Here is a 23,502-nt window from a genome sequence, read left to right on the forward strand (position 1 = left end):
AGACATAGAAATATTTCCTTTACCATAGATGAAAGCCTATCAACAGAAGTTGAGGATTAAGGCAAAAATAGTAATATATATATTTATTGCTATATAAATTAGGACAGTACTTCTCTTCTTATATAAATAGACATATGAGAGACAGAATGAAAATAATCTTGAAGTAGAAGACAAAGTCTAGAAGAGGAAAAGGGGATATAAAGGAAAGGAAGCAGGAGAAAAAATTGAGCCAGCTTGTCTTTAAGTGGCACTCTATAAATTTTATTTCACCAGGTACAGTATCCATATTTTGTAAGATCAATATATTCCATTTTCTTTTTTATCATCATTGGACTCTGTAATATAATTTTATATCATATATTAACATTCATGACTATAAGAAATTCTTGAAACTATTTCTACATGTGATTAGATCAAAGTATACATTTTGCTAACAAGACATATTGTGATCGCCTTAGAGATTTAAGTTTTATGCTGCAGAGTTAAAAATCCAACAATGTCACACCTCAATGTAGTTTTTCTTAAAAAAAAAAGGAGAAACTAGTACTCATGTAAACAGTACACTGTGAGATGTGAAGACTGGATTGATAACACCTATGTATCACCTCAAAAAAAAAAAAAACAAATTAAAAGATTACCCTACATGCTCACTCATTTTAAATGTAAAGAAACTCATGAAGACAACATTATAAAAGGCAACGTTTGTTAAAAAGGCCACTGCGGCTAACTTTGTGTTGCTGGAGTCAATACTGGAGCCACTTCAATTTCCTGGATGTCTTGAGGTTAGGAGTTGATTCTGTCAAGGCAAACATCAAGTAATTCAACTTTGTCCAGAAGGCTGAACAGCCAGGTTTCTTAACCACCTCTTTGGAATGGATTGTGCAGGTCAGGTTACTTCACTGCCAGGTCCGTGAAGGCATCAGAGACCTCTGTGTTGACCTGTGTGGAAATGCTTGCTTCTGTGACATGGAGATAAATGTCATACTGCTGGTCCAGGCCGAGGTAGCAGTCACTCATGAGATACAGTGTGAAGATATACCTGAAATAGAAAAAAAGAATGCAAATGTGAAACTGCTTTTTGTTCATAGTCGGACTGAATTCTTCTAGAACTTTAGTGTCAGATTCTGCTCACCTTCCAGGTATTTCTGGGGTATAAAAAGAAAGGGAAACGACCTGTTGATGTCGAACATATCCTACTCGCTTTAAAGCAATAAGCTCTCTTTTATCCACTTCTCCTAATATCAAAAACCATCCTTCATCTTTTGATTTAGGAAATCGAGGGGTAACTGCACAGCTCTCTTGCTTTCCCTGTAAACCAGAAGAAAAAAAAAGAAAATTTAAAACATTAACAGTGTTTGCACTTTCTGCATGGGCTTGGTTGTACAGTTAAAAGCTGGTGTGTGTGTGTGTGTGTGTGTGTGTGTGTGTGTGTGTGTGGTATTGAGGATAGAACCAAGGGATTTTCTACCTCTGGGCTACACTCCCTGAACTATTTTATATTTTATTTGAATATAGGGTCTCACTAAATTGCTGAGAGCCTCACTAAGTAACTGAGGCTGGCTTTGAACCTGCATGATCCTCCTATCTTAGTCTTAAAAGGCTGAGTTATTTTACCTGAAGGCCATATATCTGTATAGTCAGTACTTCTATATGTGATGTTTTAAATTTTCTTCTTTCCTGGTCTGATGAAGTTTAATATAGTTTTACATATCTTTATTCAAGATACTTAAGGAACTTACAGACACCATTTGGTGGCCATCATTACCAGAATATTTGTGTCAGAATATAACGCTCTGAATCTTCATACCAATTTAGTTAATTCTCATGCCATTCCTACAATTAATATTAACACCCAAATCACAGATGAAGAGTTGAGATACACCAAGTCTTCCAAGGTCTTATTCACAAGGAGCTGAGGCTTAGGAAAACAAACAAAAGCCAGTCCAGGATAACTTTGGACATCAAGGCAATGAGCACTACATTATATAAATACCTTCTTCCCACTCAAGAATAGAGTCCATGTAAAAAGCACATGTTCTAATATGGTATATTAAAGAACCCTTTCTCTGAGGAGTGGAGAATTCAAATCAAGGAATTTGTAGTATATATTAATCACCACAATCCAAGATTAGATATAAACAATGATGGCCTTGAAATCTTTATTTTAGATTGATTTTATTTTATAAAAGCAAAATTCTTCTTATGCTTGAGATAATTACATTATGGGATAAAATATACTAATAATGACATTTTCTTAATCAAATTTCACTTAGTATTCTAGAGCGAGGTATGCTTTGCATGGCTGTGTGTATGTGTAGTACTGGGGGCTGAACTCGGGCATTTTACCTCTGACTTAAACCCTCAGCCTTTTTTATTTTTAAACTGAGTCTTGCTAGGTTATGAGAACCTCACTAAGTTGCTGAGGCTGTTCTCAAACCTGTGATCCTTCTGTCTCAGCCTCCCAAGTACTGGGATTACAGGTGAGCACTACCATGCCTGGCCATTTATGGCTTTTTAAAAAAGGGTCAGAGAGCAATGTATTTTTCTCAGTCCTTAGAAATGAAACCTATAGTTTTTCTACCATGATTAAATCTCATTTTTTCAAATGGATTATTATATTTAAAATCCTAGTTTTCCTCCATGATTTTATCTTTATGATCATTACTATTTATAGTTTATGATTATTATAATTTTCTACATTGGGATATACTAACTCATTTAAAAGTGCCTCTGAAATTTTAGAGGCAAGTAAGTTCTTATTTACTTGGGTGACTTTTCGTATTAGAAATCAGAGAAGGTAAGACTTGAAGCCATAGTACTGAAAGGACATTATAACAATACAAAATCACTGATCATTTTGTGTGTGAAAACAGAGGGTAACACCAACAAGCTAGAGCCTCATTCTTAAGGGTTTGTTCTAGATCTTAGAAAGCTCTGAATCTGCTGGGCTAAAAAGAAGACAAATTCTTTTCTTTTTCAATTACTAAAGCACTAAAAACCAATCTGTCCACACTGTGTGTACTGATATTCTTAAAGGAATAAATAATTAATTTTGGTGACAGAGGCTGTAGAAAAGAGCATAGTAATTTTAAGTAAAACTACTGTACATTTTTGGTCTGTATGAAATTGACAAATCTCCCTCATATGCACCACAATGAAGGAAGCAGCCAGATGTGGCGATCGAGGCTCAGAAAAGCTTAGTATCTTATTCATATTCACAGAGCAGAGTGGAATAGCTTCTATCTCAGCTCCATCCAGCTCATTGTGGTGCCCGTATACCAAGTGCCACTAGTAGGTGGGTGGGGTAGCGCAGTAATAGAACATTTGCCTAATGTGTGAGGCCACTAGGTTTGGTCCATAGGACTGTTAAAAAAAATCATGTGGGGTGCTGAGAAGAGTCTCAGTTTTGAGATCCCTCAGATCCTGAGGTTCTGATTGGATCAGTGTGGAGTGGGGCCAAGGACTCTGTAGTTTACAAGGCACTCCAGGAAATTCTGCTAGACTTAGTCTGTGAACCATACTTTGAGGACAGCACTCTGGTATTATTATGTAAGATGGATATTCTGTGGCTGCAAAATAGCAGATGAAAACTGGCTAATTTCAAGAGACTGACTTGCTGGTTAAGGCCTGTTGAGAAAGTGGGATTTATGAATGACACGGACACATTCGTAATATAAAAGATATGTGTGTAGTGCATGCTGGTATTTGGTGTGAAATATTTGAGAATGGAAACAAAATCCTATACCTTGTGGAGCCCAAAGTGGACTCTCTGCAAGCTGACTTGAAGCACATACTGTTGGTCAGCATGCAACTTGATCCACTTGTTGTCATCCCGTTTGTCTGCAGTCAGAGTCGAGACAGAGAGTTCATTATGTCCTTCAACTAAGTCATCCCATGAGCCTTTAACACTTATGCCAACATCTATCACTGGCAAGCGAGATAAGAAATTCCATGCCTGAATAAAAACAGAAAGGGAAAATAATAAAGGAAAGGTTAATGTGAAATGGGGCAATTGACTAAGAGAAAGTATGTTTTAGGAATAAATCCACCTTTTAATTTTGAGATTAACTCTGAATTCAATGCAGTTGTAAGAAATAACACAGAGAGATCCTTTGTAACATTAATCCAATTCTATCCAGTGATAGCATTTTTCATAACTATAGTACAATTCTACAATAAGGATATTGACATTTATGCAATCCACTGAATTATTCAGATTTCCTTAGTTTTCTTGCATGTGTAAAATAGAGTAATCATTATCTAAACTTATGATTCATTATAAATCCTTTTGATATTGAGTAGCTGTTGACTATGCTAAAAATGAGATTACATTTTTATTGAGTTTTTTTAAAAGAAGCATCTATTCTCATTTGTCACTTTTAACTGAAAAAAACTTGTAATTGTTAATGTCAGTGTCATCCACTGACTGCCTATAGTACAACTCTTTGTTCATATACCAAATTTATTCTATTTATTTTGAAAGAAAAACATTTCTACATGTTCATATAAGATAGGGAAAACTATAAGACTAGTGTTCCTTCTAGAAATAATGTATTTTTGGCTGTAACATGTTGGGAACACCAATTAAAAGAAGACATATTAAAAGAGTAGGGCTAAATAAGTGATGTGTATATATATACCTCTACCATCTTGTACTCCATGAAGAGGTATGACTACAGTGCATCAATAAAAAAATTAAAAAAGAGTAGAAATATTTTACCAATTCTATTCTTGCTCTTTAAAATCAAAAGACATTTGTGAGTTATCAGTATTCAGATAGTAAGTGCTTAACAATGTTCAATGGATGAATGCATTCCTAGAGGCACAGAAAGCATGAAACAAAATGAACTTAAGGTCCTTAGGTAATTGTCATCTTTCTCTAACATAATTCTGTGGCAGTATTACTATTAGTCAGCTGTACCTTTTAAGGTAATTCTTTTTCTTTTTTTGTGATGCTGGGGATTGAACCCAGTGGCATTACCTGCAGACTTTTTTTTTTTTTAATTTGGAAATTTGGATTTGCTAAGTTTGAGAGCCTCACTAAGCTATCCAGGCTGGATTCAAACCTATGATTATTCTGTCTCAGTTTCCCAAGTACTGGAATTACAGGTGTGTGCCACCATGCCCAGCCTAATGTAGTTTTTAAAGGTACACGAGGACTTTTAGTTTTCCTCATGTACCTTCTTATAGCTTTGATTTCCTGTTGGCTAAGACTTTAGTGCTACTGACTCTATGTAACTACAATGAAGTTGGTCCAGTGAACTAAACTACCCCTTAGGAATAAAAAAAAAAATTCAATGCAAATTTTGAACTCAACTCCAATCCTGTAACTTGTTTTGTGACTTTGAAATTATGCCTGGAACTAGGTTTTTAAATAGTCAAACTACAAAATACACGTTAGTACAAATGATGGCTTATCTCCTACCAGAACCGTAGTCACTGAGTATAGAAGATAATATTTCATGCCTTCCTAAGACAGGCCAACATGGAAGAGTAGTCAAGGAAATAATTCAATTCACGAATTTTTGTAACCATTTAATTTTGTGAGACAACACAAATTACATTTACCACATAAAAGCAAGACTTCCTCTTCATATGCCTTTGTACTTGCACCATTAAATTAGTTACCAATATGTTTTCTGATATTAGCAACACATTGAAATTTTGCTTTACAAAGCTCCCAAATCTGGCATGCATATATATATATATATATATATATATATATATATATATATATATTTATATATATATACACACACACACATATATATTTATACATATATATACACACATACACATATATAAATATACATACATACATATATATGTATATAAATTTTTTGTAGGACTTAATATTATTATTTTTCTACTTACAATGTGTACACATATTTATTGGGTATATATGTATATTTATGTATATAAAACCTGAGCTATTTTTAAAGAAACTGCTAAGACATTTCAATACCAGCCAAACATATTTATCTGAGGATTAATCTTCATCTATTGAATCAGGCAAGAGCACTGCCATGCATACAATTATTTAATTAGCAGCCAAATCCTCTGCCAGTCAGCAGCCGTTCCAGGCATACTGATGGGGTAGAAGATGCAAATCTCACAGTCGTACTGCTTTTTCTCATTACTACTGCAATTAGCACTTAAATTGATGCTTTAAACATACTAATTTCTGGAATAATTCAGGATTTGTATGTTACCTGGGATCGCCTCACTGCAGAGCCGACACCAGATTGCTCTGCAAATTGAAGCACTTTTGAGCCAAATAACCATCATCATATCAGACAGAGCCAATTTGCATTCAGTTTTAAAGATAACAGAATGGCAATTTATGCAAATAAATTAAGTAAGTTTACTTCTGAGTTCTCCCTGAACTAATTACAACAATGTTCTAATTTTTCATCGCATCTAAAACTTGGCCTAAAATCAATGCATGTTAGAAATCTGTTGTTGCTAACAGAAACCTTGTTTCGACTTAAATTTGTTTTTATTCATAATTTTGATGGTAATTTAGTTAGAAAGGTAGACATTTATTATGAATATTTAAATGACATTTTGTGCCAATTTTAGGTTCAACAGAAACTGAACAGTCAACCAGACGTTAATGCCTGCTATACTTTTCTAAGTCTTGTTTCAACATAAGTTTCACTTGAAAAAAAAGAGACATGGTTTAAAAGCTGCTTTATTATGTGCATATGTGAATCAATATATATTAATCATATTATAAATCCTGAATATTTACTTTGACATGTTTAGGGTAAAACTACTTAAGGCTAAAAAGTCTGGATAGCCAAATATTTCTGGCATCGTTCATTCATGCTTTTGGCCTTCCCAAAGACTGTTTGGACAGATGATTCATGTTGGCTTTTACAACACAGATATAACTTTCCATATAAGTTATATGATTCAAAAATAAGAGGTTTATTTGAAAGAATATCTTAGAATATAGACACAATGAAGTGATTAAAATAAGAGGGAAGTATAAACAAGTAGCTGAGGGAATTACATGAAAAAATAACCATGCATAAAAAATGCAAAACTACCCTGAAGAGGGAGCAGACAGGCTCCTGACTACTGCAGCCTCGTGATGGAAAGCTCCATAGGGCCTTTCAAATCTGCTTGATAGCAGTATTGAAACAACTTCTAATAATGCTAATACTACTAATTAGTGTCATTATTTTTAATATCATCTATTGAGTTATTTTGTGTCAAGAACTATATAAAGCAGTTTACATAGTAATATTTTTACTTTTACAGGAACTGCATAGGCAGATGAAATATTTTCATGGTTAACAAACTGCAGAGACAGACTTCAAACTCAGGTGAGCCTGATTCTAAAACTCATTCCCAAGTTAGAAAACTCTGGGGAACAATTACATTCCTTTAGAACAGGTCAGAGAAGACCTTACCTGCTTTGTTTTTGCTGTCGGTAGCTCCTTCTCCACCATGGAGCTGAACACATGGTCGTTCCCTCTGCAGGCATGCATCAGCTCAGGAAGGCTCTCAATGGTTACTCGGCACCGCCCATGCGACCTCTTCTTCACTGGTCTCCATTTCCTAAAAAATTAGATCCACACCAGAACAATTATTCCTTTAGGGCACAAATGAGATTTCCTGACAACAGTGGTGTGTATGATTTTTAACACTGAAAAAATTAAACTTGGGTGCAGTGGTGCATGCCTGTAATCCTTGGGAGATAGGAGGATCACAGGTTTGTGGCCAGTGCCAGGTAACTTAGTGAGAACCTGCTTAAATAGAAAAGGCCAGGGTATAGCTTAGAGGTAGACCTCCTCTGGTTTCAATCACTAGCACTAAAAATAAAGTATATAAGATATAATATATAACTTTTTAAGTTTTAAATATCAGGCAGCATACTCTGTGATAACAACCCAATGAGGTATCACTATTACAGCATGGAATGTGTCAATTGTAAATCGTACATCAGTTCACTAAATACTTAGGGTCCACACAGTGTATGTCTTTCTGCAGGAAGGCACTGATGTGAAGCAATACTTCCATGTAGATAAAGTAGTGATGTGGAGCTCTGACATGACTTTAATGGATTTGGGTAAATGGCTCCAGTATAATTATTTGAATAAAGTTTTAGATTATAAGTTTGGGAAACATAAACTTTAAAGTACAGTTTGGAAATCCTTGAGATATATAGCGTAAGTTTTGCCAGATCTCAGGAACACAACCACCTAAATCTTACATTAAGAAGAAAATATAGTTGAAATTGTATTAATACCAAGCTCTTAAGTGCAATAGGAAAACTAGTCTCAATCTCCTAGGCTGCAAGCAGCTTCCATAACAGACCTGTATGTGCTGTCTTTACTGTTCAAACTCAGGTCTCATGTTCAGTAAATGCTAGAAGAGCTCCTAAAACAGCCGCAGATACATGGAGTATCTGCCTTCTCCCTATACCACCTGTTGCTGGTATGGCTCACTCTCTGCATGTGTCTGTTAGTTTCCAGAGACATTCCATGGTAGAGACCCAAGCTCATGAGATAACTACTCTGAGCCCAGTACACTTGAATCAAATGATAGACTTTCCTGAAGGGATCCAATGTAGCTTTGGTGTCTGTATCTAGATACCTCAAATAACTGACGTCCCTTACCCAGCTGACAAGAGGTATAGGGAGCATGATGGCATGCAATAACCAGGCAGTTCTGCTTCTCTATGTGAACCAGAGTTTTGGCTGCAAACTATCTTTCAACTGGTGTGATACACTGGTGTGAAACAAACATTTTTATTTAAATATTGCTGACGCTGCCTGTATCATGTACTGTTCTTTACTTTATGGAATGATCTGCAGTCATGTACATGAGATCTAAGGGCTAAATAATTTGAAGACAATATAAACTCTTTTAAGTACAGGCTGCATTTAAAATTCCTAGTACATATAACTATCTAGTTTTGGACATTTTGCAGGTGCACAATTTACTTTTGAGAATGGAATTCAGACCTTGCAATTCTTTCCTACAATGAAATTTATATTGCTTTGAATCACAGATAAATTAACACTTTTTAAAGTGAAGGCTCATAATGTAAAGAAATAAATGCAGTTAAAATAGAAATGTATCCATTGCTGCAAATGGAAAACACTTTAGATAGAAGGTTAAAATGAATTGTGGTTCAACTTGAAACTGAGGCCATGTACAATTGATATTCTAGGACCCACATGGAACTCCACTGGGAATATATATTTATTTTATTTTTGGTGGTACTAGGGATGGAACCCAGGGGCATTCTATACCTCCAACTCTTATTTTTTGAAATAGGGTTTTTCTAGGTTTCTGAGAGTCTTGTTACATTACTGAGGGTGTCTTTGAACCTGCAATCCTCCTTCATAGCCTCCCAAGTACTGGCATTACAGACATGAGCCACCATGCTTGGCTGGTAATCTATATTTTTAAGAAATTTATTGGCATGAGCTGGGGGTGAAGCCAAGTGGTAGAATATCTACCTAGCATGTATGAGGTACTGGGTTTAATCTTCCCCCCACAAAAAATTAAAACAATTACCTGAAAAGGTGAAGATGGTGCTGTTCTATGTTTGGTAGTGTAAGAAGAGAAGAGTCTTTTAGCCATCGGCCCTGGACCACCATCTGGACCAAGGTGGTGATGTTCAGGGCAGTCACCAGCCAGCCCTGGTTTGCAGCCACATCCAGCATTGCCTGAATAAGGAAAACACATATGTTACAAGAACATCACAGCTTTTGCCCTCTCCACTGGGAATGTGATATTAGCCTTCACAAAACAACAGAAAAATCAAGCATTATATTTCTTCATTAGTATTCATCAAAACAGAAATAAATCACAGTTCAATAAGGGAGCAAAGAGAATATCCTGTAACATTTACTGTATATTACTTCCTGCGAACAGTCAAATACTAAGCTTTGTTAGGGCAGCAAAGATAGCTGGATAATACTGATATCTAGTAAAGAAACTAAGATAAAAATTCAGAGTACTCTGAGAGCAAATGCCTACATAATTCACTGTATCCAGGACATTAACAGCTGCATTTGCAAAGTAAATCTCACGCAATCTTTCAAATGCAAGAGCAATAATGGTAAGGAGATTGAAGGTTTTCTTGCCAAAAATTTATTTTCCCCAAAGACCAGCCTACAGGTAGAGCCCTGATTTTCAGTGACAGTAAGACACCAGACAGTAGGCAAAGGGGGCCACTGCCAGTGGTACGTGTGGGGTGACGAGAAGCTATTCATATTAGTCTATACATTTAATCTAATGTTTTATGGACAAACAAAAGGCTGCATTTGCTTAAGGCAAAACTAAACAGTGAAATCTTATTTAAACAAAGGAGAAGTTTACACAGGCAAAGCTATTTCAATTAAATTAGATTCCGGAGAATGCTGACTTAAAGACATATAAGTTAATATCATGATCCTAGGCAGCTATTTCTTACAGGTTGAGGACTATACTCTCTTGTTTTGAGATGTATCTAGTAAATTATTACAATACTGCTTTAATAGTAAATATTTCACTAGGAGTATTTATAAAATTTTGCAAAAATCTTATTTGAGTTTTAGAAATGACTTTAAAGACAGTGCTAGTAAAATTAATTTGCCACACTACTTAGTACTATTGACACAGACATATTCTTCTTTTAAGATATGAATTCCAATTTCGTATTCTCTGAATTTACAAAAAGTAAAATAGTTTAATAAGCATCTGGCTAGTGATCTCTTTATACACATTACAGGGAAGTGGATCAAGGTTTTGGGTAGCTCCATTAATGTGCCAGAATGGTCAAAGTGGTCTTTAGCACCCATTAACTGTCTATGTATCATAAGGCTTGAATGTTGGTATAGTAGATATAGATGTGTGTGTGTGTGTGTGTATGGATGAATACATTTGTATGAATGTACATGTTTGTCTAGGGAAAATATACTTTTTTTTCTGCAAAGCAGAAAATACATGTTTTCTTTGAAGTACAGGAGACAAGCAGGTTACGATGAATGAACTCTGCTCATAGACAAAATAAATAAATAAATAAATAAATAAATAAATAAATAAATGTTGTTCACAAGTCATAACTCTGAGAGCTGCTATGGGAAGAGAAAAGAAGAGAAATGAATAATTATACCTAGTTCAGTATCATGATGATGTTAGAACTTGTAATGTGGAATAACAATGGCAATTTTACATTACAACTTGACTGGAAATAAATTCCAGACCCAAAGTTCACATACTAGAAGAGTTGAATGGATGAACCATATGTTTTGAACTTTGAAGTTTTCATGATGAAGTTGAAAGATTTCATAAAATTTATGAGACTTCCCCACAATTTTTCTTTGTATGATCCAGATGTGAAAATGTAAAAAAGAAATCATGCAAAGTAAATGCTTACACAAAGTAAATGAAAAGCCACATCATGGATTGAAAATTATTGTTTTTTTTAATTTACAAAAAAGGCAGGCAGGGAGATCAGGATCTGGGGTGGTATGAGGTTTTGCAGCTTCCGAGTGTGGTGAGGCCGATGTCGCTCTCAGTTTCTGTGCTCAGTCACTCCTTTGTCCTCCCTAGTCCTCCTTCTGTCTCTGCTCCTCTGTCTCGAGCAGACCCTCACTCTCATCCGAAACATCATAATTATCCCTTTATTCTCATTCTCAAATATTTTTTCCACCTAGTACTTTAAATTACCCAACAATAAATCCAAAGAGGTAAAACAGATCATGACATCCTCTGGTTAAATGTTTTAAAGGCATCAACAATGTGAAAAACACAAAAAACTAACAATTTTCTGCATGACAGTCAACATCCTGTGATCCATCTGGTCCTTGCTCTCCTCTCTGGCCGCTTCTCCCTCTCTGTTCTTAGTGGAACAACACAAAATCACTGGTGTTTCCCTACATTTACCCTTGCTCTTAATTTTGTTTGATTTTTTAAAACAAATATCATTCTTTCTGACCATCTAAAAGATTCCTATTCATCCTTCAAGTCTAGCTTGAATGCTACTTTAACTGTGAAGCCTTTCTGATTCTTCCAGAACGGAGTAAGTTCTTTCCAGATGCAGATTCTGCTCTTGAGGTAACCCACCATTATTCTGTAAGTTTTTCTTAAAAATTTTATTTATATGTCTGCCTTTAAATGAAAGGCTTCCTGACAGCAAGAATCTGAAATTATTCTTCGTAACTTCAACCCTAGCAGCATGCACTCAAGAAATACTTTTAAAAATTAAATAATATGAACAAATGTCCAATAACAATGATTATATCTATCATTCTGTACAAGTTACTGCACAAGTAGAAGATAGAATACAAGCTTTGATGTCATACAGACATCACTTTGAATTCTCATTTTCCCCATTTACAATGTAGACATTTGGGGAGATCATTTTATCCTACTGAACTTATGTTTCTCACTTAAGAAGTACTGCATTTCCTTTTAAGGGTTCTAGAAGGATAAAAGGAGATAATGTACTGTGTGAGATACCTAATATGCTGCCAGCTACACATTTGATAAAAACATGCCTATTTTAAAGTTCTTTTAGGATAAGATGAAAAGAACCCCCTAAAACAACCCATTCGTTCTAACAGGGTTTCCTCTGGTCTTTTTGGTGTTGATTTCTACACTGGGCAACAGTAGAAGGGCAGAGTGTGCAAGGTCAGGAGCAGATGCATGGGACTGACACACGCTTTGTCAGGAGAGGTATGCAATTACAAGAAAGCCATGGGACAAGACCTCAGATGAATCCTGCAGCTTAGAACACACTGCAGGATGTGGACCTATTCTCAATTTGAGTGGACAAGGCCGTGTTACTATTTAGTGCTTCATAACTGACAGGGGCTAAGGATAGGGATGGTCCAGGTATGTGGGCTCCAGGATCCTGGCAGTTTGCACTGACCCACTTGTGTTTTAGTGAGCCAAAGAAGGACTCTTTGCATCTCACTATTATTTGTAGTAGTCTTTCTGGCAGATAAAGACTAATATGTCTATGTTCCTTTCCAGACACTGGCTTTGGTAAAAGCTGGAGAATCTGGCTGAACTTCCCAAGTCACTTCAAAGCCCTTTACAGAGATCTAACACCCAACAAGTAAGGTTGCTTTAGTACATAGAGGAGAAATAACCTTGGACATCTTTTAACAGCTTAGCATTACCATTAGGCAAATATCGAGCCCCCCTTTATCTCATATCCACTTGCAATGTTACCTACCTGACAAAGATAGGATGACTCTAGGTATATTGGAAAAATAGATGCGGCTGAATCTGTATGAGGCTTTCTCCTCACAGGGTGGAACTGATTTAAACTGATTACTGATTCGATTCAGAATTATTTTTCATCTCCATTCATGGTAGAACAGAAATGTAATTTTTAGTGCTGTATTCATCTATAAAATTACATTATAACTAAAACCTTACAATTAACAGAAACAGTGGGGCTGACTTTTACTGAAGAGGGAAGGGTTGAAAAGGAAATGATGACTGTTTTGAACACATTTATGTTTGCTTATACTGGGGATTGGTTGAATCCAGGGGTGCTCTACCTTTGAGCTATTTTTAAACTTTGGATACAGGGTCTTGCTAAGTTAGTATATGCTAGTCTTGCACCTCTGATCCTCCTGTCTCAATTTCCCAAGTACTGGCATTACAGGTGTGTGCCACTAGGCACAACTTTGAACACATTTTAATTAAGGTGCTACCATAATGTTCAGGTGAAAATGAGCTCCAGGAGAGTACAGGCTATAGCTCTGGACTCAAAAATCCTGGATATAAAATGGGCAGCCAAGAGTTCTAATGAGCAGCTTTGCAGCAGAGGTAGGCATAGGGATTCCCAGGAAATGAGATCTGGAAAGGTATGAAAAGACAAGGGAGCTGGACACGGTGACACAGGCCTGTAACCCTGGCACTTGGAAGGTATAGACAGGAGGAGCACAGGTTCAAGGACAGTCTCAGAACACAGTGAGACTTTTAGCAACCTAGCAAGACTGTTTCAAAACAAAAATATGAAAAGGACACTTGGGAAGCAGAGACAGAAGGATCCAGGTTTATGGCCAGCCGCAGCTACTAAGTGAGGCACTCTGCAACTTAGTGAGACCCTCTTTCCAAATAAAGAATAAAAAAAAAAATCAGGCTGGGGGTGTAGCTTGGAGGTAGAATGCCCGTGGGTTCAATCCCCAGCACCACCACACACACACACACACACAAAAAAAAAAAAAAAAAAAAAAAAAAAAAAACAGAAAAAAAATAAAAAAGAAAAGAAAAGGGCTGGGGAATAACTTGGAGGTAGAATGTGATCTTTGGTTCAATCGCTGGTGTGTGTACATACACACACATACACACAGTTGGGGAGGGCATATAAGGGACTTTCAAGGACAATAGTGAAATAATCATGATTAGAAAAGATGTTTGTTAACTGTCTATTTTATAGATTATGACACTATGTAATCAAGAGAGGTGAAGAAGTATGTCTATGGTTGTATGACTCTGGCAAATGGGTATATCTGGGATTCAAAGTTTTGGGAACCCTAGCTCTAGAAGCTTTACTCTAACCAGAATGGTGTATTGCCTATGACATTCAGGGTAATGTGGAAAGTGAGAATTTTATTTATATTTTTTGGTAGTACTGGGGATGGAACCCAGTGGCACTGTACCAATGAGCTATACCCAGCCCTATTTTTTTTTTTTTTATTTTGAAACAGGGTCTCACTGCATTGCAAAGGGCCTCACTAAGTAGCTGAGGCTGTCTGCGAACTACGATCCTCCTGTCTCAGCCTCCCAAAGACTGGAATTACAAGCATGAACCACCACGCCCAGCAGGTGTCTAGAATTTGAAAGTGGCTGTAAATAAGAATTATGAATTTTATAATAAATGGGCATACTAGGTAAAATGGGACTTTGAGAAGGTTTGAGAAGGTTTACTGGAAAGACAGAAGGCAGTCATCCTTCAGTGTCTGTGATGGATTGGTTCTAGGATCTCAGCAGATGCCAAAATTTATGGATGCTCAAGCCTCTTATTTAAATCCTCTTTAGATTACTTATAACACCTAACATGATATAAATGTTATATAAATAGATGCTATATTGTTTAGGAAATAATGAGAAAAAAGGCTACACCTGTTCAGAGCAGATGTAATTTTTTTCCTTAATATTTTTAATCCACCAGTGAGTTGAATCTTCCCATGTGAAATTGAAAATATGGAGGGATGACTGTTTTTAGATGAAGTGTGGACAACAGTGTAACTCATGAATACTTGATCCTACCTTGAAGTGTGGCATACTAGAAAGAAACTTAGCATGAGAGTTTAGAGTTTTGTGCCCCTAAATTATCTATAAAACAATGGGCATATCTCTTAGCTACTGGTATTCCTTTTCCTCATCTGAAAAATCTAGTTTGATTGGTACTTTATAAGCCTTCTATCTTTAGTGTAAGCTTTAATCTTTTAGCAGTAAAATGCCAATAGACTCTTACTGTATGATTGTTTTTAAAAAGTATGCTTTTTATCTTTTCATGTGGACTATAATATCCTTGTAATATTCTTCAGGTCAGGGTTGCATATACTAAATGCAATAGAGAAAAGACCCTCCTGTGTCAAAAGATGAGAGTTTTTACTGCCCAGAAACGGACAGTACTAATAGTAGAAGGTCTCAGTAATTTCTGTAAGTTGAAGGTGATGTCTCCAGCTGGGACAGAGGACCATAAAAGAGTACAAAAATGTCTAGATTGAGTACTGAGGAGAACTAATGATGTGAATAAAAACTAGAAAGGAAATATGCCAAGAGTTGTGTGCATGCATATTTGTGTCACAGTGAACCTCACTATCATGTATAATTGCAATGTACTAATAGAATTATTAAAAATCAAGGCTATCTGTGAGTTTCAACAATGACTTTGCAGTATAAACAAGTAGCAGTGGCTTTGATATTGCTTTCAACAATAATGATTATATGAATGTAAAAGCAGAGAATTCAGATGTTGATAGTTTTCCAGAAAGGTTCTAGAGAACTCTGTTATTGCTGTTGAGATGGCCAACTCTGGGACCAATGTGATTTAAGGTGGTAAGTGAAGCTAAAAGGGGACTGAGGACTAAACTAAGGGAACAAGAAGGGGAAGAAGAGATTTCAGATGATAATATTGAAAATTAGAAGTGTTCAGTCAATCTGATTGACAAAGATTCTGGGCTAGGAAGTTGACTCACAGGGCAATATTATGGAGATGGCAGTTGAAGTGGTTTGGATATAACAGCTCTTAGAGTAAAGAAGTTTGGGATGCATGTGATTATGATACTTATAAGATCATTTGTTGAAGCCACTATAATGAAAGTAAAGGTACAGAAAGTGATCTAAAATTTGTGAGAGTTGCAAAAGAAATCTTATGGACATAACATGGATAGAAGAAGAAGCAGGAATCTGAGAAGAAAGAAGTGTATGGAGAGACCTAAAGAGGTAGACTCTTAGAATTAGGGAACTAAAAAAAAATTGGCCAACTCAAAGCTTCAGAAGAAAAGGCAAAATGAAGATGGCATTTGTGTCTTCTTATATCTAAGTGAGAAAGCAAGAGATGGAAGAGAGGAGGAAGGAGGGAGAGAAGAACAAGGTAAAAGAAAGAGAAAAAATAAGACATTTGATTAAAAAATGAGCAACAGAACTGAACAGACACTTCTCAAAAGAAGAAATACAGTTGACCAATAAGTATATGAAAAATGTTCAGCATCACTAGCAATCAGAGAAATGCAAATCAAAGCTACACCAAGATTCCACTTAACTCTACTTAGAATGGCAATCATCAAGAATACAAATAGCTGCGCGTGGCAGTGCACGCTTGTAATCCCAGCATCCAGGAGGCTGAGACAGGAGGATCGCGGTTCGCAGACTATCTCAGCTACTTAGTGAGGCCCTCTCCAACTTAATGAGACCCTGTTTCAAAATAAAGAATACAAAATAGGGCAGGATGTGTAGCTCTGAGGTCCACTGCCCCTGGGTTCTATATCAGGAGCCCCCCAAAAGAATACAAATAATAACAAATGCTGGTAAGGAATTAGGGGAAAGGTAACTCTTACACACTGTTGGGGGAATTGTAAATTAGTACAATCACTATTGAAATCAGTTTGGAGGATCCTCAAAAAACTAGGAATGGAACTATAAGACCCAGCCATACTACTACTTGGTAACTTTCTTAAAGAATTAAAGTCAGAAAACTATAGTTATACATGCATACCCATGTTGACAGCAGCACAATTCACAATAGCCAAATAACTGAACCTGAGTTTCAGTAATTCAGAAGTCTGTCAGCAGATAACAGATAAAATGTGATACACACACACACACACACACACACACACACACACACACACAATGGGATTTTAGTCAGCCATAAAAATAACAAAATTATGCCATTTGCAGGGAAATGGATAGAACTGGAGAATATTAAGCTAAGTATGGTAAGTCTGTCTCAGAAAGTCAAGGGTGGGATGTTTTCTCTCATTTGTGAAAGCTAGGGTTGAAATTTAGGGAGGGGGGTAAGGGAGGACTGGTGAAGAAAACAGTTCAAATAATACTGTAGCGACATGTGAAGGTATTACTACCAATCTCAATAACTCTGGGGGGAAGGAAGGAGTTGGGAAGCATGGAGGGAAAATTACAAAGACCTTGTGTGTGCGTGTGTGTGTGTGTGTGTGTGTGTGTGTGTGTTTTAACACATTTTGAACCTTACTATGATGTATAACTACAGTGCACCAATAAAACTACAATAATAGCAACAACAAAAACTCAATAAGAGACATAAACCATATTTCCTCAAATGAAAAACTCAAGAACTTCTGAAGCACTTGGCTATATGTAAAAGTAAAATAAAGCTAAACTAAACTAAAAACCTCAAAAAAATTTAGGAAATAAACAATTATTAGAAGGAAATTTGGTCTGGGTGTCAGGTTCCTAATGTCAAAGCATCCTTTATAACTTGGATCCACCTCATTTCCTCAACATATATTTTGTATATCTATTTCAAGAATTCCCTAAACTTATCAGGCTTAGTCTTATCAGGTACCATTCCATAATGGTATAACTATTTCTGCAAAGGACAGATGTATCCAAATCTAATAATATTTTTCTTCTTGTCCTCTGAGACTGCATATTATACTTTAAACAGCTAACAATTTAAGCCTGAGAATCCTTCTCTCTCTATATATATATGTACATATATTATATATATGTATGTGTGTGTATGTATGTGTGTGTGTATATATATTATATATATTATATATGTGTGTATGTGTGTGTGTATGTGTGTGTATATATATATTATATATTATATATGTGTGTGTATGTATGTGTGTGTGTATGTGTGTGTGTGTGTGTGTGTGTGTGTGTGTGTATATAGGCACTGGGGATTGAACCCAGGGGAATTCTTCTAACTCTGGACTACACACCCAGCCCAATTTTATTTTTTATTTGAAAAAAGGGTCTCACTAAGTTGTGGAGGACCTTGATAAATTACAGGGGCAGGCTTTGAACCTATGATTCTCCTGTCTCAGCCTCCCTCTCCTTATATTTTATATTAAGTATGTGAATTTAATCATGCAATTTTTGTGAAGACTGACACAGTGAATTACATAAAGTCAGATTACGTAGACAGTATGCATATATAGTGTGATGAAAATACTTGTATAGTAGTGCACAGATTATAAAGCACTTTTACAAATAGCTCTTATATCATTGTTAACAATACCAGTTATGGGGCAGTCATCAACTCTACCTGTTTTTCACAGATAGGAAAACTGAAGTTCAGAGAAGTTCGTGGCTATGTAATCAGACAAGTAAAAAAGGAGCAGTGTTAAGGATTAATCTTGGTTTTCCAATTTGAATTTGTGTGCACTGCATTATATTACCTCTGCTGATTTATATCCTTATTTCAAAAAGAATTCTAGGTGGCTTATATCTGTTCTTTTTCCTGTTACATATCAGAAGAATACAATTTCTAAAATTATGTATTTAATCAATTATTGTCTCTATGAGTGAATTTTGTCAATACAAGTTTTTTTTTTTTTTGGTGGTACTGGGGTTTCTGGAAACCCTTCTACCTCTGGGCTACACTCCCAGACCTATTTATACTTTTATTTGGAAACAGGGTCTATTAAACCAGCACGATCATCCTGTATCCACCTCCCAAGTGCAGGGATTACAAGGGTGCACCACCATGTCTGGCCCAATAGAAGTTTTTACCACTTAAGATTTTAATTTATTTTTTAAATTTTTTTTGGTGGTACTGGGGTTCCTGGAAGCCCTTCTTCCTCTGGGCTACACTCCCAGACCTATTTTATATATTTTTTTATTTGGAAACAGGGTCTCCTAAGCCAGCACACGCGGCTGGCTTTGAACCTGCGCGATCCTCCTGTCTCCGCCTCCCAAGCGCGGGGATTACAAGCGTGCGCCACCACACCCGGCCTTTAAATTAACTTAAATCCACATTTGGTTATAACTACATCTCAATATTTGATCTTCAGGCATTTACTTTCAGAGCACAACTAATTCTGAAGTTAAATAATCTATTGGTAAAATAGGCATACAGAACACTGTGATTAAACTAAGTCAGCCTCATTGCAAGGAAACAGAATCACTGACCTAAGCTACTAAAAGAAAAATGACATCATTAAATTAATAGATGGACAATACGATCCAGTTCTAAGGCTCTGCTATTAAAAGTTTCTCCTAAAATCTAAACTTCAATTTAAGTAATCTGTCAATTTAACCATCAGCATGGTCAAGATTCTCGCTGTAGGATGCACGTAGAGAGCTGAAGAGATGATGTTTTTTGTCTTTCTCTCCCTAATTAGCATTCTATAGATTTTCCCCCTCCCTCCCTCAATTTTTGATATTTCCTCCTTTTAAAAGAACAATTCCGCCAGGCGTGGTAGTGCACACTTGTAATCCCCGTGCTTGGGAGGTGGAGACAGGAGGATCGCGCAGGTTCGAAGCCAGCCATGCTGGCTTAAGAGACCCTGTTTCAAAATTTAAAAAATAGTATAAAATAGGTCTGGGAGTGTAGCCTGGAAATAGAAGGGTTTCCAGGAACCCCAGTACCACACACACACAAAATAAATAAAAATAAAAATAAAAATAAAAAAGACCAGTTCCAACCCTATCTATATCTCTTGGTGGCCATCTTACTGTACCTAGAGATTTTATAGGGAGTAAAACAAGCATATGAAAATAACATCCCAACAAAAGATGAAATGGCAGATGATATTGTAGCTACTTTTGTTCAAGTTAAGGGATATAAAGATAATATACACTGCTATCAGGTTAATTTAGTATAGAATGAGAGAAAAAATGCATTAATTTATCAAAACCAAGTTGTTAATAAAGGGATGTCATGGGACTGTAAGACCCTACAGGTAGACCATCAGAAACAATGCTTGAGAAACTGTCACAGCTAAAAGGAACCTAAGGAGACATGAGGACTAAAGCTAATTAATGTGGTATCCTGAATGAGATTCCTGAATAGAAAAAGGATACTAGGTAAAAATTAAAGAATTTGGAATAAATATGGGCTTGGGTAAGAATTATGTATCAATATTATTTTATTAATTATAACAAATATACCGTTAGTATATATAAATTGATAATACTGGAAGAAGAGAAACAGGTTTAGGGTATATGGGAACTCTGTTCTATTTTGCAACTTTCCTGGAAATCTAAAAATAATCTCAAATGAAAAGTTCATTTAAAAAACTATGGAAGTTCATCCTAGGCAGCTTATTAAAACATTAGTTGTTAGACATCTGTTAGCAAATGTACTCTTTTAGTTCAAGAGCTCCCCAAAGTTTTATGGTGTTGGAAAGACCTGACAAAAGCTTTCATGATAAAAAGGCACACTCTTTTAAAGGTTCAGGTCAGCTGCAAGTAATGACACAATATTTTGTCAATAATTAAAATGCTATAAGTACATTTATAAGAATCTTTTCCAATAGCAACAGTTGTTCATAGTAACTTTCTCCTGAACTTTTCCCCCCAGAAGGTTAGCATTCAGGAAGCTCAGCTGCTGTCTAACAAACTTAATTAATCAAAAAGTCATTTCCGAGCTGTAACTATGAGTAAAAGCGCTTCAAGTGTGCTAGCAAGCCTACAAGTTAATCAAAATGCTAATGCAGTACAAATTAAAGTTGTGATTAACATTTCACAGTAGCTGCTTAAGTGAATTGATCACACAAATGGGTTAAGCATTACTCATTTCCTACAGCCCCAACCGGGAAAAGAGTTGTTATGTGGGTAGGAGGAAAGGAGCTGCGGGTAGGAGGATTCTTCATAATAGCATCATATCATCAATAAACCATCACTGGATTGTCATACAAAAGCTTACAGGTAAAATCACCCAGGAGGAAATAGCCTTCCAAATTATATTACAGTCCTTGAAGGGAGATTGCTTGAAAATCCACAAGAATAAGTAAAGGTGTTTAACACTGCAAAACCCACACGTTTGTGTTAGTTTTGGACATGCTAAATGTGTCAGCTCTGTGTTGCTTCCCTACTGGGGACTGACTCTTTGTTTTAGGTGGTGTTTTGGTCATTCTCCTGTGGAGTTAAATATAGCTGTAAAGATCCAGGACTATTATTCTCCCTCACAGTGGAGATTTTGCATTTGGAAGAATAAAGCACTCAAAAGTAAGTTTGCTTAGAAGCATTTACTTTTAAATACTTATACATTAAAATTTTAGCAGATTTCTATGGCAAGATATGAGCTCCTTGGCAGTCTGGCCAGGAAAGCAGCCTGAATTAGACTTCATACTCATCTCTGATTTTGATAATATTAGGCAAATATTTATATAACAAACAGATACATTTGTTGGTAGACAATTCAGATTTGGTAGAAAAATCTTAAAAATGTAGTGAAATACATGCATACAATAAATCTGCTTTTTCTATCTTCTCTGATGATGAAGGAACTAGAAAGGAAAAAGTGAAATACTTCATTCATTTATAATATACTGATATCTACAACAAGCCAAACACTGTGCTCAAGTTATCTTTACAGTTAGTGATGTTACAGTCACTGATAAGTTTCCAAAATAGCTTGGATGATATGAAAACCTTCAAATGTATGCTCATAGTATCCTTGAAACATATCCATGACCCAGACCTATTATCATTATTATTGAAAATTAAACCTAAAGCAGAGATGGTCTACTTCCAAGTTAAACCCCCAGTTCTTTTCACTTCTTAATTTTGAAACAGGTTCTTACTATGTTACTGAGGATGGCCTTGAACTTGTGATCCTCCTGTCTCAGCTTCCCAAATATCAAACTGATTTGAAGAAGCTTTCCAGAGTCTATTGTGCTATACTGTCTACTTAAAGAAAATATTTTCATTTAAAAATTTGAAATGGCTCTAAGAATAGTACAGAAGATTTCATCCACATCAAAATATTTTACTATATCAAATATCATTATTTTGTTATTTTCTATATCAAAACATTTTTTACAAGTATCAGATTAAGGATTTGATCAAGTACTTCTTTGGTTAAGCTTGGAAATACCTGCACGGTTTTCACTGCTACCTGTATTTGTATTAACTGCAATTATTAAAATTTATTCATTCAAATGACACTGATGTTCTTCAATACATTGCCAATCCACTGCACCTATGTTCAGTGCACTGGTGTAAACACTCCTCAGAGTTACATTAGGCTTGCTCTGTGGTAGTAATGCTTCCTGGAATCTTCAAACATTTTTATGCTTCTTAATCTACTATTAATGGAAGCTATTTGTTAATGAAATAAAGACAGCATAAAGTCATAGTATCTTTCTGATAAAAGACTTTTTTCTTTTTGTTTTATCTTCATTTTTTTTGAAGCTTGTTTCTATGTCTCATTCTTTCCTATTCTAGGACTCTAATATGTATATACACATGTGCATACACATATCTTAAGATTATTAATTACTGTGGGCTGTAGAAAAAATATAACATTGGTTATATGAAATGTAATATACATTTTAATTTATCAGAAATTATTGCAGAGATGAAAAGGTTAAATCATTGTTTTGAAGTTTGGACTAAATAAACTCTACCAATACACTTAGTTTTTTTTTTTTTTTTTTTGGTACTGGGGATTTGAACCCAGGGTATTCTACCTCTGAGGATTACTCCCAGCCCTATTTTATTTTTTGTTTTAAAAGAGGGTCTCATCAGTTTGCTGAGAGTCTGCTTACATTGCTGACATTGTTCTTGAATCTGCAATTCTCCTGTCAAAGCCTCCCAAGTATTAGGATTACAGGTATGCACCATCATGCCTGGATACAATTTTAAAGATTTGTTTTGCAAAATCGAAAAGGTGCTCAGAATAGAGGAAGGTATACCACTCCAATTCATATACTTCCCCATTTCCTCTATTTATGTAGATGATTAAAGTTATTTTTTGGTTAGCATATTTATGATAATTGATAAAGCCTATTAGAATATTTTGATTTTAATTTGGGTTACATATAATCTACAAATTAGCTCACATGTGAAAGAGGAGAAAGGTTGGAAACTCAG

General features: G+C 35.7%; 1 protein-coding gene across 1 annotated transcript in view; it reads right to left on the reverse strand.

Annotated features, from left to right (window-relative positions):
• Window positions 1–891: 891 nt before the first annotated feature.
• The window catches only part of ASCC3 (activating signal cointegrator 1 complex subunit 3), a gene marked incomplete at its 3' end in the record, with an annotated part of 321,972 nt that continues 299,361 nt past the window's right edge, over window positions 892–23,502 (reverse strand). The window contains exons 37-41 of the mRNA XM_080700024.1: window positions 9,538–9,689; window positions 7,422–7,569; window positions 3,746–3,955; window positions 1,133–1,308; window positions 892–1,039 (exon numbers count right to left, since the gene is read on the reverse strand). Coding sequence (XP_080556150.1) covers window positions 892–1,039; window positions 1,133–1,308; window positions 3,746–3,955; window positions 7,422–7,569; window positions 9,538–9,689 — 834 coding nt within the window. The remainder of the gene's footprint in view (window positions 1,040–1,132; window positions 1,309–3,745; window positions 3,956–7,421; window positions 7,570–9,537; window positions 9,690–23,502) is intronic.

The sequence above is a fragment of the Muscardinus avellanarius genome, assembly GCF_963383645.1.
Source record: "Muscardinus avellanarius genome assembly, chromosome: 8".
Classification (NCBI taxonomy): domain Eukaryota; kingdom Metazoa; phylum Chordata; class Mammalia; order Rodentia; family Gliridae; genus Muscardinus; species Muscardinus avellanarius.